This window comes from Triticum aestivum, chromosome 5D, assembly GCF_018294505.1.
Source record: "Triticum aestivum cultivar Chinese Spring chromosome 5D, IWGSC CS RefSeq v2.1, whole genome shotgun sequence".
NCBI classification, from domain to species: Eukaryota; Viridiplantae; Streptophyta; class Magnoliopsida; order Poales; family Poaceae; genus Triticum; species Triticum aestivum.
In genome coordinates, this window is record NC_057808.1 from 5,041,246 (window position 1) to 5,056,635 (window position 15,390).

The 15,390-nt window shown below is 45.5% G+C and overlaps 1 protein-coding gene and 1 pseudogene across 1 annotated transcript; one reads left to right on the forward strand and one right to left on the reverse strand.

Moving 5' to 3' along the window:
* The first annotated feature begins 8,341 nt into the window (after positions 1–8,341).
* On the forward strand, positions 8,342–9,626 carry LOC123124063 (protein SRG1-like; annotated as a pseudogene).
* Positions 9,627–10,106: 480 nt separating this feature from the next.
* LOC123124064 (uncharacterized) lies at positions 10,107–11,053 on the reverse strand. Its single transcript, XM_044544768.1, has 3 exons — positions 10,825–11,053; positions 10,566–10,727; positions 10,107–10,393 (listed from the first exon to the last, which is right to left on the reverse strand). The coding sequence occupies exons 1-3, from the start codon at positions 10,994–10,996 to the stop codon at positions 10,344–10,346; spliced, it is 384 nt and encodes a 127-aa protein (XP_044400703.1). The 5' UTR covers positions 10,997–11,053; the 3' UTR covers positions 10,107–10,343.
* Between the last annotated feature and the right edge of the window lie 4,337 nt (positions 11,054–15,390).

Sequence of the window (15,390 nt, forward strand, 5' to 3'; positions counted from 1 at the left end):
AATTCACCCCCAACCATAGAAACGATCGCCTTGTTGGGGAAGGATATGAAACTTCTTTATTCAGCGCTGTCGTGGCCGCCGCCAAAGCCAAGATGATGAACGACCCAAAAACCTAAGCTACTAGGGTCTAACCTAAAGCTACACGACCCACACTCATCGATCTGGTGACCCTCCTCCCCCCTCACCACGATGACCGAGGTCATCGATGGAGAGGAGCATGCGGAGAAGGCGCCAGAGGAACTCGCTGGCGGAGTCTAAAAAATAAAAGAAAATAAGATTCCCATGTGATATGTGGTCTAGTTGTTAGCAAAATTTACAAACATGAATTTTTGACTTTTTTGCAAAATCTCTCGAGAATTTGTAAAATGGGCATAACTTTTGCATACGAACTCCGATGAAAAAGTTTTTTATATGAAAAATCATCTACTCGAAAAGTTACATCCGATTTCAACTGGGGGAACCCCGCTGAACATTTTCAAAATCCCCAAAAACCTAACAGAAAAATGTTACGGGGCTTTCAAGATCTAGAGAGGCAAAAAAATTCAAAAAAATCAAACTCAGTAATGGCGCACCTGCCCATGGTGCGCCATTACTCTCTTCCCGCCTTCAAAAATTAAAACTATATCAAAAAAATAAAAATAAAAGTTAGTAATGGCGCACCTGCCCATGGTACACCATTACTATGCCGTATATATGGTTGGGCGGGGTCCTCTCCTCCTTACCTCTTCATTGTTCTCCTCCACTCCACCTCTCCTCCACTCCATCTCCTCCTCTTCTCCACTCCATCTCCCCTCCTCTCCTCCACCATACTCCCCTCCTCCTCTCCGGCGACCTCCTCCTCCTCCTCTCCGGCGACCTCCTCCTCCCTCCTCTCCTCCCCTCCCCTCATGGTTTCTCCTCCCTCCTCTCCGGTGCGCTCCTCCTCCCTCCTCTCCGGTGATCTCCTCCTCCCTCCTCTCCGGTGATATCCTCCTCCCTCCTCTCCGGTGAGCTCCTCCTCCCTCCTCTCCTCCCCTCCCCTCACGGTTTCTCCTCCCTCCTCTCCGGCGGCCTCCTCCTCCTCTCCGGCGATGTAGGCGAGCTCCTCTCCGTTGACCTCCTCCTCCTCCTCTCCGGTGACCTCGGCACCTCGCAGTGCCTCCATCAGGATATCCGCGCCCCCGGATGGACGGGAGCCACTGGCGGAAGCGGCACACCCCCCTCCTTCAAAGGGGGCTGCTCGCCCGACTCCAGAGCCATATGGGTCTCCGGAATCGTATTCGGCTGAGGGCTGAACTGGATACGGCCCTCTTCGCCAGTCTCCATGTGTCCGGCAGTGGAGGCTTCGCCTTGTGGTGCCTCCCAGACAGCGTCCTGGGCTCCACCCCGGTTCGGATCGGCCCTTCAGGACAGCACTTCGGTGTCGTCCCTAGCCCCGGGGGAGTAAGAAGGCAGTGGCGACTGGCTCGCCATCTCCGATGGAACCAACGAACCTCCAGACGAGGATCGCTGGATCAGGTCGCGGGCCGGACTGCAATAGTACAGTTAAACTACATCAAGATAATGGAGAAAAAGGGCTGGATGTGCGCACGAGAGCCCTGTCACTTACGATGCGGCCTGGGGCTTAGTGCGGGGGCGTCGTTCCGGACTGCTGTCAACGTCCCACGTGGTGTTGACCGCTGGAACGCCCTTCCCCTTCTTGGGCGTCTCCGCCTCCAGACGCGTCGGAGCCGCCCTCTTCTTCTTCCTCTCCTCCGGGGGAGGATTGTTTTCTTCCTCCTCCTCCTCCTCTTCCTCGTCATTGTCCTCAGGGATAGAGGAATGAGTTTCGTCATCTTCGGACGTCACGTCCGAAGTGCCCTTACGGCGGAGGCCACTCTTGGCCCCCTTGGCCTTCTTCTTGGCCTTCTTCTCCAGCGCCTTATATGGCGCCGGCACCAGCATCTTCACTAGACGCGGGACGACTGGTTCTTCAGGCAGCGGAGCCGGACACTGGATCCGCTTCGCCCTCTCCATCCAGTCCTGAAGGAACCATAATAAAAGCTCAGACATCATCCTCAAAACAATAAGGTTGGGGATACGTCAAAAGTAACATACCTCGCTGGCGGGGTGTTTACAGTCGTGACCACGGTCTGAATCCGTGGCCGGTGGTTTCTCGTTGCCCTTAAAGAGCAATTTCCAGGCGTCTTCGTGGGTGGTCTCGAAGAGCCTCACCAGGGTCCGATGCTTCTTCGGGTTGAAATCCCACAGAGGCCGTCCTCTATGCTGGCATGGAAGAATCCGGCGAACTAGCATCACCTGGATCACATCGACGAGCTTGATGTTCTTGGCTATCATGCTCTGGACGCGCGTCTGCAACGCTATCAGCTCATCAGATGAACACCAGTCCGGACTCTTCTCAACCCAAGAGGTGAGCCGCATGGGAGCACCGGAGTGGAATTCGGCAGCCGCGGCCAAGGTGGTGCCGCGGGGTTCCGTGATGTAGAACCATTGTCTCTGCCACTCCTTCACTGTCTCCACAAAAATACCTTTTGGCCAGGAGACGTTGGGCAGCTTGCTCACCATGGCTCCTGCGCACTCAGCGTGCTGGCCGTCCACCACCTTCGGCTTCACGTTGAAGACTTTGAGCCACAGCCCGAAGTGGGGTTGGATGCGGAGGAAGGCCTCGCACAAGACGATAAACGCCGAGATGTTGAGGAAGGAATTCAGGGGCAGATCATGGAATTCTACCCCGTAATAATACATCAGCCCGCGGACGAAGGGGTGGATTGGAAACCCTAGCCCGCGGAAGAAATGGGGGATGAGTACTACCCTCTCTGTGGGCTCCGGCATGGGGACGACTTGTCCTTCGGCCGGCAGACGGTGGGCGATCTCCTTCGCCAAATATCCGGCCGCTCGGAGCTCAGTAATGTCCTCCTCCTTGACGGAGGAGACCATCCACTTGCCCTGACCACCGGATCCGGACATGGTTGCTTGAGTGGAAAGGAGATGAGAACTTGGGCGCTGGAGCTCGATATCGGGAAGGCGGAGACAGAGAGAAAGCGTGAGAAGAGGAAGAGGGAATCCTTATCCTCTTATAAAGGCAGCAAACATTAAACGCCTCCTCACTCGCCTTAAGATTCGCCTATTCCCAAGGGTTGTGTAAACGACACGGTTGAATTACCCATGCCCCCATTGACGAGAATCCCGCGATAAGGGGACACAATCTCTGTTTCGACAAGACGTGCCAAGAGCAACCGTGTCTCGAAACGTGGGATGGCAGCAGAAAAACGGTTCGAAATTATAACCGGACAGACGCGATGTCGTGTTTAAAGAAGCTGTCAACGGATTAGATTCGTGTAAATATTATATTCGCTCTGCGGTTGTGTGTGGTCTATAACAGGTCCGGATACAATTATCACGTCCGAAGACTATCTTGCAGTTCAGAAAAAGGGGAACCCGCCTTGCAATGCCGAAGACAATCTGCACGCCGGACTCCTCGTCATTGAAGCCAGGTTCAAGGGCTACTGAGGGAGTCCTGGACTAAGGGGTCCTCGGGCGTCCGGCCTGTTACCCATGGGCCGGACTGATGTGCTGTGAAGACATGAAGGCCGAAGACTGCACCGTGTCCAGATTGGACTCTACTTGGCGTGGAGGGCAAGCTTGGCGACCGACTATGAAGATTCCTTCTTATGTAACCGACTCCATCTAAACCCTAGATCCCCCCGGTGTCTATATAAACCAGAGGGGTTAGTCCGGAAAGGATAGATTCATTACCACATACACATAGGCTAGACTTCTAGGGCTTAGCCATTACGATCTCGTGGTAGATCAACTCTTGTAACACTCATATTCATCAAGATCAATCAAGCAGGAAGTAGGGTATTACCTCCATAGAAAGGGCCCGAACCTGGGTAAACATCGTGTCCCCCGTCTCCTGTTACCATCGATCCTAGACGCACAGTTCGGGACCCCCTACCAGAGATCCGCCGGTTTTGACACCGACACTTCGTTTTTATATGTTTCTTCGAGTTTTGTTAGCTTTGTGTCATGCTTAGAAAAGCGAGCTGGTTGCGGCTCTCTGAAGATGGAATAAGCTTCTTCTTGCCTAGCCCTCGTTCCGGTGGTGCGTCTAGCATCCTCTGTGGGCGTGTGGAGGTGCGGCTCTAGCGGATCTGTTTTTGATGGATTTTCTCGGATCTGGTTGTCGTTGTCTACATTCATGTGTCTTCAGGTTGTATCCTTTCGATATATACACTACTTTTCGTCGGCAACAATTGCTATTCTAGTACGCTGGTCCTATAAGGTCTTAGCACAACAAGCTCCCGACTGTTTGCCACAACAAGTTCTGCCCGGCTCCAGCAAGGGAGGGACGATGACAATGGCGCGTCTTCAGGCTGGATCTGGACGTAATTTTTTTTGGTGGTGTTCGTTGTGCTGCTATGATTGAAGATGAAGAGATAAGAAGTTTTCCGCAAAAATATATATGTACAAAACCACCATGTATGGTCTATTTCTCATCAAACGGTAACCCCGTGATTAACATAAGTACAAAAGATTAAGCGGTTTTTCGTACATCTGTCCAAACAACCATATTTTTTCCATCTTGAAAAGAAAGGCAAATGGCCACATGTAACCTGTGGATGTGTCGATGGCCTTCATTAAATATTCACGTGGAGAAATGAGCATCTTACCAACCATGTTCGAAAAGGTTCAAAAACTTGGGCGGCAATACAAATACTCTCTTGCCCTCTCCGCATGTTTCACAATGCACTTTGTAGCCTTGTAGGTGTACACGTGCTATACATATTCCCTTCAAAAGAAAATGTAGGTGCTATACTAAAATTTGGGTAGCAGTCATACACTGCTTAAAATTTTGGGCCGGCCACACTCAAGCTGGACGTTTCAGCCTTTCAGCTTTACTATATATTTTGGCCTCCTGCCCATAGCGCATGCACTTGAGTATACCACCGGGCAATATGAAAGGGACAATGGAGGGAGAAGCGAGCCCTGAGCTGAAACTCGAAGGCGACATACCTGCCCGGTATGTCATGCCGCAGCAGGACCGCCCGTCCGCTGCCGCAGGTGTTGCGCCTATCCCCGTCATCGACCTCGGCCGCCTATCCAGGCCTGACGCAGATGGTGGTGCCGTCGAGGAGGAAGCGAAACTCCGGTGGGCGCTCGAGACCTGGGGCTTCTTCATGGTGATCTTTCTTTCACAAACAAGAAAATTAGTAATCTTTCTAGGAACAGTGCATTATTACGGGACTAATTTTTGTCAAATGGTATAAGTTAGATTTTATTTACATATCTTGTTAATTGCTCACATGCTTCCTGGTCCAGCTTTTCAAAGATTTTAACGGTGTCTTGTGGATGAGCTCATCGTGACAGTTGAACTTGGGTAACTTGAGCCATAGCTCCGGCTGACCTGATACCAGGCAAAACCAATTAAATTTTCTACCCACCTTAAACAGTGGGGACAATTAGGTATTTACTAGTGTGCAGATGCTGTTACTCTATACACAAGGAAAAAACAATTGTTTATAACATATAACAATATAATGTATAGTTGCTTTTTGGCCCTTAATTTTCATTTTTTTACACATGGCATAACAAAACTACCCATGGATGATTTTTAAGGGCTCCTGTGATACAAAGGAATTTCGTAGGATTTGGATCCATAGGATTGAAATCCTTAGGGATTTTCCCTCCGGATTCATTTGTACTACATTTTGGAGGAAAAAAATTCATCCACTCAAACCTTTTTGTTGAATTTCTTTGTTTTCCCTGTGCTATCAAACACTCTTCCAAATTCTGAAGCGTAGAAAAGGACATGACGGTCTATTTCTAGGTTTTTCCTATTCCCGCATTTTAAGAATCATGCGAATCAAAGACGCCCTAATTTCTTTGAAATTACAAAACACGCATTATTGGTTACACCACAGGATAAGATGTATAGGGTATTACTTGCGTTGGTCTATTGCTGTGCAACTACGTGACGGTCCTAATGTTACTATCACGGGCTCCCTGGTTTAGTGAGCTAACTAGAATCTAAATAGTCTAAAGCAAAATATTTCTTAGGTTTGCCTCAAGGCCACCATTGGTACCATGCATGAACCAAATCTGTTTCTAGTTACCCATAAGTCATAAAATCCTAATAAATCTACACATGTACTCATCGATATGTTACTTAACCTAGCGATGTTTCATAGAAAAATTCACTTGTATGTGATTTGGAGAAAATACAGTGAAATAATTTTGAGCCCAAGATTCAAATTTTGAGGCTTCTATTCTGAACCCTATTTTTACCTCTTTTTTTTTACTTCTGTGTGCAGGATCTAAATCGTTGTATTATTTTCTAAAATGTTTCAGTGCCATAAACACTTCCAATCTACACATACGATATTCTTCACAATTTTTTCGAATTAGGTTTTAATTATCTGTAGTAGTTTTGGCTCAGTGGGAGCCATGGTGCCCCAAAGCCAAAAACCCACTATGCACCTTGTATTCTGAACCCAATTATTGATATATTCGGTTTTTCTAATCCTTTTATTTTGTACATACATGCAATATTTGTTATTAATTATTTCCAACTTATTTTGTCCTAGATTACTAACCATGGTATAGAGGCCTCTCTTATGGATTGGATGATGAATGCATCGAAGGAGTTCTTTGGGCAGCCTACTGAAGAGAAGCAAACATACAACAATATAATTGATGGCAAGCGTTTTCGTCTTGAAGGGTACAGAAGTGAGCTGCTGCAATCTGAAGGCCAGACCATCGATTGGTCCTGTCGTTTATCTCTGCAAGTAGAACCGGAAGGGGAGAGAAGTTTCCACCTTTGGCCCAAGTATCCCAAATCTTTGAGGCAAGCAATCTGGTTCTCAGTAGCTCACTAATAAGTAGAAGGAAATAAAACCACTATTATCTATAGTCATCCAGATAGCTAAATAATAAGGCTGTTGAGCCAATGCATTCACACACACACAAAATTTCATATAATAACTATATGTGCATAGAAAATAATGCGGTAAAGATGTTTGAACCTGTAGGTATTAAAAATAAGAGTGATAAAAAGCAAAAATATTTTAGCCACTTACTAAAATCAAAGACTGTTAAAAGCAATAAATGGCTCAAAATTTTAGTCCCTTTAGACTTAGGCATCTGGTGGTAAAGTGACATTTTGACCATCAATTAGGAAAACTAGCCATCAACTCATGCCAGGGCACGGGCCAGTTATTTTTATAAAAAATCATACATGGCAGAAGTATAATATTATAGAATCTGATTAAAAAATATCTATTGACTATTTGTGTGAGAAAATTTTGGTTACTACTATTACAATCCTTTTTATGTTTGCATTGAGTACTTTAGGATAGTCTTTTTAGGGAGACTAGTTTAATATTGTTGATAAATATAGGGCGACTCTCTTTGTTGTGGGTTGAGGATTCCCTTTTCGGTACATGGCTTTTTACTTATTTTCTAATTAGAGCTGGGTATGTTTCTTAGAAGTACGTGAAAGGGTAGGACTCTCTTTTCTTGCGTGTGGTTTTTTTTTGTGTCCATTTTCTTACGTGTGGTGCTTTAGTTTTCTTTTGTACGTGCTTGTTTTTCTTAATTGGGCCGGAATATGTGGTATAGGTACAAACTTAATGCCTTATCTAGTTTGGCATCATGAATACTAACTCAAGTTATATTCCAACTAAAAAAGTGGAACGGGACAACTATTATGTATCATGATTTATGTTTTAATCTCAACCATTGATTATTATATCTAACGTCCGAATTAATTTGAATGATGTGGATTGATGAGGAGCTTAGTATGGAGTATATATAAAGATGTGTGTTCCTTCAGATAGAAAATATTGGGAAGCAGATAGTGAAAGCCAAATCTGTAGTATAAATTTGATGTTTTTATGTTTTTGGATCTGTTCGTCTTTCGTCGGCATTCGCATGTATTCAGATTGGATCCTTCCGATCTACGCTAGTCTTCATCGGCAGCGGTTACTGTTCTGGTGCGCTGGTCCTATGGGGCCTTAGCACGACGACGTCCTGAGTATCAATTTGATGTTGATGATGAATTTTTCACACGGATAGTCATGTACATAACATTGCAGTTGCAAAGATTCTAGAGACTCGAATAGACAATCAGAGGGAATATTAGCATATCCATTTCTAATTTTGAAGGGCTCAAGTTCTAAGTGGGTATTTTAACAACATTTTGGAGTACATGCTAATGGTGAGAGAACATACGAATCTACACCAGAATATACAGAACACACAAGCAATGACCATTAACCAGCATTTAGCAAAACGAATATTTGCCCAAGCATCAAAATATTTGTGATAAACAAAGTAACAGTATGTGGCATGACCAATGAACATGGGGTTTGAACGAGGTACAGAGCAGAGACTGGAAAATTAAATTGGGCCCGCATGAGGTGGGGAGTGAGAGGATGGAAGGGGTGGCGGCCTTGATTTGGTGAGAAAGCTTAGCTTGAGAGAACTACAGGACATTTACATCAGTGATAGCTTAGAGATAATGTCTCAGTTAGCCAAGTGAGTGGTATTCTAGATTTCCCTATATTCTACCCACACTATTAACAAATTTGACATGAGACTACCCTAAGCATCAAGCAATAGTTCCATGTGAAACAACATATAGAAACTGAATAAAGTATGCTAATGTTTCTGTTGAATATTTGAACTTGACTTTTCCAGATCATTTCTACAGGGATGTGCTACTTCACTACGCGTCAAGAACCAAGATAATAAAAGATTGTATCATGCGAACCCTGGCAAATCTTCTAGAGCTCGATGAGGATTTCTTCATCAATAGGACCACAACCAGGGCCCGAGCTTTAGCTAGGCTAGGCTACTACCCTCCATGTCCGAGGCCTGACCTTGTTTTGGGCTTCAAGCCTCACTATGATGGTGGTGCCCTTTCAATCCTTTTCCTCGAAGAGAACGTCGGTGGCTTGTAAGTTCTGAGAAATGGAAAATGGTACAATGTTCTAGCCAAGCCTTATACATTGTTGATCAACATAGCAGAGTGCATTGAGGTAGGCACCTACAAATACAAGCTACTTCATCTACTCCCTCTATGTCAAACACTTCAGATTATGGGTCTTGGATTTATGTCATCTTACTTCACAATCTGAATTAATGTTCCAAGGAGTAATCAACAGTAAAATAAAAAGCGACACCCCTTATTTTGGGCTTCTTTATGCTAACATGGTTTTGATTGATTGGTTATATGGCTCAGTAGTACTGATAAATGCTTTGCTTATTTTGTCCAAAATTTTTAGAATGTGAATTATTGAGATACGAAGGGTGTAGTAATAAATATGGAAGAATTTGATTAATTGAATATCCTAGTGTGGCCTCTGAGTCGTCACAAAGTTGCATTTAATTTTTTCACGCGGATAATGAGTAATGGCATCTTGAAGAGCCCACCACATAGGGTCTTGACAAATGCAGAGAAGGAAAGGACCTCAGTAGCTATATTCTATGGCGTGGATGTGGAAACGGTGGTTGAACCAGCACCTGGTTTGTTGGATGAGAAGCGACTGGCAAGATTCAAGAAAATAAAGGCCGAGGATTACTATGGTACTGTCTTTGGGCATTTCCGCCAAGGAAAAAGGCTTATCAACACCCTGATAATTTAAGCAAATCATTTTATGTTAGATTTGATTCAAGTTTTAATAGTGGTTACCTATAAATGTAATAAAGAGACGGTTTCTCTTATGTAAGGATGGATTTTCCTACCACCGTTGTAAAGTTCCGAGTAGCTCTTGGCCTATGCAACAACCATGAACCCTGCGGGGTTATCCAATGATGGCTTGGCATAAATCTTTCAGAACTATGTAATAAACTAAATTATATGCTACTTTTGATATTGTAATTTGAAAAGAGATATGTTCTTCTTTTCTTCCAGTTCGCCACATGGATAGCCCAGTCTTCGCACTTCCTTTGGTCCTGATTGGTTTTAATATCTCTACTCAAAAAAGAGAGAGGGAGAGTACAAAAGTTCACATGTATAATTTTCACTGGCCGACAAAATAACTAATATGTTGTGTGGGTGGAGCATGGCCGTGTCGGCAGCTCCCCATTGGTATCAATCAATCTCTAAGTAAAAACAGAGCAAATGAATCAATCTCTAAGTAATCGTTCATTCATAAGGAGACGAGGATGATTATAAGTCGACGAGATGGCTATTACTACTACAAATACCATGACTAGCAACAGGAATTAATCTTGGTAGATAAAACGATATAAACTAAAAACTAGGCGACCGATTGAGCCGAGATCTCGGTCTCTAAGAGATGGCGGTGGCGGCGGCGAGGCCGGCATTACTGGACCCGCGGTGGCACTGGTTGAGCAAGTCAAGGTAGAACTTGCACCGGCTGATGTCGCTCTGGGAGTGGTTGCGGCACTGCGCGCACCAAACAATTCAACCAAACAATCAATTAAAACTCTTGGCTGTCATCATACAGATCAATAGATAGACACATAGATAGATACTACTCCTTCCGTAAACTAATATAAAAGCATTTATATCATTACTTTATATTAGTTTAAAGAGAGAGTAGAAGAATGATGGGTACGTAGATCGGCGAAGGCCTTGTTGTGGGCGCCGCACGAGTCGAGGGACGAATCGGCGGCGGTGGCGGCCTGGGGCTCGGAGGAGACAACCTGGATGGTGCGTGGCCCGGCGAAGAACTCGACGAACCTGTGGCCCATGGCGTTGCCGGCGCCCCAGGTGATACCTGCAATGCACGGACGTACGTCAGAACACCAGAATCCGTTCTCTATCCATCAATCCTGATGTAGACGAATGCGGACGGCTACAAAAATCAAACGAACCGTCGACGATGTTGTATGCCAGGGCCGAAATGACGTTGCTGTGGCCGCCGGCGGATGCCGGTACCGGAGCCGGGGCCTTGGGTGCCGGCTTGGTGGGCGGGGTCCTGGCGCGAGGCGCGGACCGGAAACCCCCCCCCCCCCCCCCCCCTCCTCCTCCTCCTCTGTGTCCCATGGCTGGCCGGAGGCGCGGCGAGATTAGATCCGATTGACGATCTTGGTTGTGTATGTATTCTATTTCTTAGGCGAGGGATAGATTGATGACACATTGACATTCGGTTCGGTGGGTGCTATATATATTAGGCAGGCACGGAGAGATCTCCGGTCGGTGACGGTGACGAGACTTGCCTGCTCCCCGCGTGTGTGCCCATCCGTGCTCCTGCGTACGTGGCTTGATTTGATTGAAACAAAATAAGGCCCGGCCCCACCCTTTAAAATCTGGGGGGAGATGATTAGATTAGAAAGGAAAAATGACAGCCGTAGGATGAAGTGGGAGCACGGATGGGAGCATGGGGAGGGAGCAGGCAAGCCGGATCCGACGAATCTGAATCGATCCCGAGAAAACGGTATCATTTCGTTTCTATCTTTGTTTTTTTCATGCCGTTTTATCTTTTTTCATGATAGTACATGTCTCATTTATATCATGAAAATCATAGTATACGCCACATAAACACCGAACTGACAAGCTTAAAAAGACAACAAAATATCATATAAGGATTATAGTACACGCCACATAAACACCGAACTGACAAGATTAAAAGGACAACAGAATATCATACAAGGATCATAGTACACGTCACAAAAACACCAAACTGACAAGTTTAAAAAGACAACAAAACGATAGCATTTACACAAAGTAATACTACCAAAGAAGGAAAATTATAATCAAGATCGAATGAGCTTCACATCAACGCATGTCACCTACTTCCAACACCACCACAGCAGTTACGAAGGAAAAAACTAACAGATCACCTCCTCATTCGAAGTTCACGTGGCTCCATCGCTAATATGTACTCCCTCCGTTTCTAAATATTTGTCTTTCTAGAGATTTCAACAAGTGACTACATACGAAGCAAAATGAGTGAATCTACACTCTAAAATATGTCTACATACATCCGTATGTTGTAGTTCATTTGAAATGTCTAGAAAGACAAATATTTAGGAACGAAGGGAGTAGCTTTGAAGACTTACAAGGTGACTCACCAAAGACGAAGCCATTGCCGTTGAACCAATCACACCTGGGCAACATCCCGGACACGCCATTGAACTCCAGACCTAGCACTCCCGCACGACTAAGATGCAGGAGGAGCAAGCCATACCTACTAGCCATGGTCTACGGACCACGAAACCCATCACACGATCCATCATCTTCCAGATGCTGTTGATAAAGACCACAACATGCATCCACTCCTGGACTACTTCTCAAGCTCCGCGCCGACGCTGGAGCAGACACCGTCTCAACGGCGGAGTCTGAGGACATAAGTGCACCGTGAGGGTGTCGTCGCCGCCACGTCATCCTTACTTTAACATGCTTGTTTATAAATTCACCCCCAACCATAGAAACGATCGCCTCGTTGGGGAAGGATATGAAACTTCTTTATTCAGCGCTGTCGTGGCCGCCGCCAAAGCCAAGATGATGAACGACCCAAAAACCTAAGCTACTAGGGTCTAACCTAAAGCTACACGACCCACACTCATAGATCTGGTGACCCCCCCCCCTCCCCCCTCACCACGATGACCGAGGTCATCGATGGAGAGGAGCATGCGGAGAAGGCGCCAGAGGAACTCGCTGGCGGCGGCTAGGGTGCTAGTCGCCTCACGAGATGACTCATGTTAACACTTCTGTCTTTGTTTCTTGTATTAATTTTTTGGCATAATTTTTGCAAAGCTCCGTGGCTTCGATCATGTGGTAATGGAAACCGACTGTCTAGAGGCAGTTAACCTTTGGAATACTCGTTACAATTCTCGCTCAGTTGTAGCATCCATCTTACATGAGAGAGAGCTAGCCAACAATTTTTCTACGTTTGTCATTCGTTATGTAATATAAGAGCAGCAAACGGTCTGGCACATCTCCGTGCTAAGTGTGCTTGTAAGATGACTGTGACTCGTAGCTGGCTTGAATCTACCCCTAGCTTTCTAATCAGCAGCCTTATCGTTGGCTGTTCGGCGAATGCTTTCGTTGAATAAAGCTCTGTTAAGTTCCCTGTAAAAAGGAAATTGTTTCTTGTACTTTTTCTCATACACGCGCATACACTCACCCCTATGAACGCACACACGCACACCCCTATGAGCACCTCTGAAAGACTGAGCCGGCATATCATCTTGAAATTTACAAAGTCACCGTAGGCACCTCGTCGTCGACGGAAACGTCTCCTCCCACTGAATGTGCATCACCGAAAATCCTAAAATAAATCCAGGAATAGATGTGAGCACCAGGACTAGAACCCTGGTGGGCTGGGGATACCACAGTCCCTCTAACCATCCAACCACAGGTTGGTTCACAATTGTTTCTTGTACTTGATTCTAAAGTCTACCCCTGCCGGAGCACTATGTACGTACGTATGTACATAAACTTGCTTTGGCACACACACACACACACACATATATATATATATATATATATATATATATATATATATATATATATATATATATATATATATGTTAGCTTGTTCTATTTTTCATCAAAATCAGGCAGCTTAAACTTAATAAGATAGTAAGCCAACAGGCTAGCAACAAGAAAGTTTGGGCTGGCTTCTATCAAGCTAACTATCCGTCACATCGATCGTGCAAGTACACTTAACACAAAGGAGCAATCGGCTTTTGTTCCGGGAAGGCTCATCACACACAACATAATCTCAGCCTATGAGTGTCTACATTTTATGAAGAGAAACCGGTCGAAGAATAACAGTTTTTGTGCGTTGAAGTTAGACATGATGAAGGCCTATGACAGAGTAGAGTGGAGTTATCCCAAAGCCATTATGGAAAAACTAGGGTTTGCAGCACCATGGGTCTCCATCATCATGAACATGGTATCCTCAATCTCTTTCTCAATTTTATTTAATGGTATGAAATTAGAGGAGTTCAAACCCTCCAGAGCTATTCGGCAGGGAGATCCTATTTCTCCATACCTTTTCTTGTTGGCAGCAGAGGGCCTTTCGTGCCTTTTGAAATCACAAAATCAGTCATTCCAGCTTGGCGGAACTAAGGTGGCACCGACGGCACCGTCAGTAAACCACCTATTATTCACGGATGATAGCCTGCGGTTTTTCATGGCAAGTGTTGATGGAGCTGAAGAGGTATCAAACCTACTGGAGACCTACTGTGCGGCATCAGGGCAGAGAATAAATAGAGAGAAATCTTCTATCTTTTTCATCAAGGGGTGCCTGGAGATTGTAAGAACTGCACTGAAAGGCCACCTTCATGTACCCAATGAATCGTTGAGTGACAAATATTTGGGTTTGCCTACGGATGTAGGGCACTCCAAGAAGGAGACTTTCAAATATTGAAGTGACAGAGTTTGGGAGAAGGTAAAAGGATGGATGGGTAAACTGCTATCAACTGGAGGGAAGGATGTGCTAATTAAGTCCGTCGCCCAGGCTATTCCAGTATTTTCAATGTCATGTTTCAAACTCTCCAGAGGGTTGTGTGAGAACATAAATGCCATTATTCAAAAAAATTGGTGGGGTTGCAAACAGGGCAAACGAAAACCAGCATGGGTGTCTTGGGAGGTGATGACTAGGCCTAAATATTTGGGAGGTTTGGGCTTCAGAGATCTTGAGCTGTTTAACTTGGCTTTATTGGCGCGACAGGCGTGGAGACTTCTTGAGGAGCCAACCTCCCTGAGTGCTAGAATTTTGAAGGCCTCTTAGTTTCCTAATGGATCTATTCTCTCTGCAGAATTGGGATCTAGACCATCACAAATTTGGAGAGCAATCTTGGAAGGAAGGGATATTATGAAGCAAGGGATCATTAGCAGAATTGGCAATGGTCAGAGTACAAACATATGGTCAGATAACTGGATACCAAAGAAGGCCTCAGGCCGACCGATCTTATCACTGGTTGCTAACCCCCCACGCATGGTGCACGAGTTACTCCTTCCAGCGTTGGCATCCTGGAACGAAGATCTAGTTAGGAGCGTATTTTTGCCAGTTGATGCGCATGAGATCCTTAAAATCCCTGTATGCATGCGAGATGTTCCTGACTCTTGGGCATGGTATCCGGATAAGAAGGGTATTTTCTCGGTTAGCTCAGTCTACCGAATGATAATAAGCACAAAGATAGAAAGGGAAAGTTGGTTAGAAGGGCGCGCGGGCCCCTCAGAAACCTCAGCTGAGGAGAAGGCTTGGAGCTCGCTCTGGAAGCTGCAAGTTCCGTCCAAAGTTCGAGTGTTCTTATGGAGGCTGGCACGACATTCTTTACTGACAACGGATGTTCTTCGTAACAGAAACATGTCAGTACAAGATGCATGTCCTTTGTGCGGAGGGGAAGATTCATGGAGACACGCTCTTGTGTCTTGCACTATGGCTAGATGCACATGGGTGTTAACAGATGAGGAGATCGTCGACA

Bases quoted from the DNA above. Each gene is read 5' to 3' on its own strand.
- LOC123124064 (XM_044544768.1), bottom strand. From the start codon at position 10,996: ATGGGACACAGAGGAGGAGGAGGAGGGGGGGGGGGGGGGGGGGGTTTC. The intron at 10,728-10,824 runs GTTCGTTTGATT...CGTGCATTGCAG, and splicing joins GGCATACAACATCGTCGACG to GTATCACCTGGGGCGCCGGC. The intron at 10,394-10,565 runs GTACCCATCATT...TGGTGCGCGCAG, and splicing joins CAAGGCCTTCGCCGATCTAC to TGCCGCAACCACTCCCAGAG.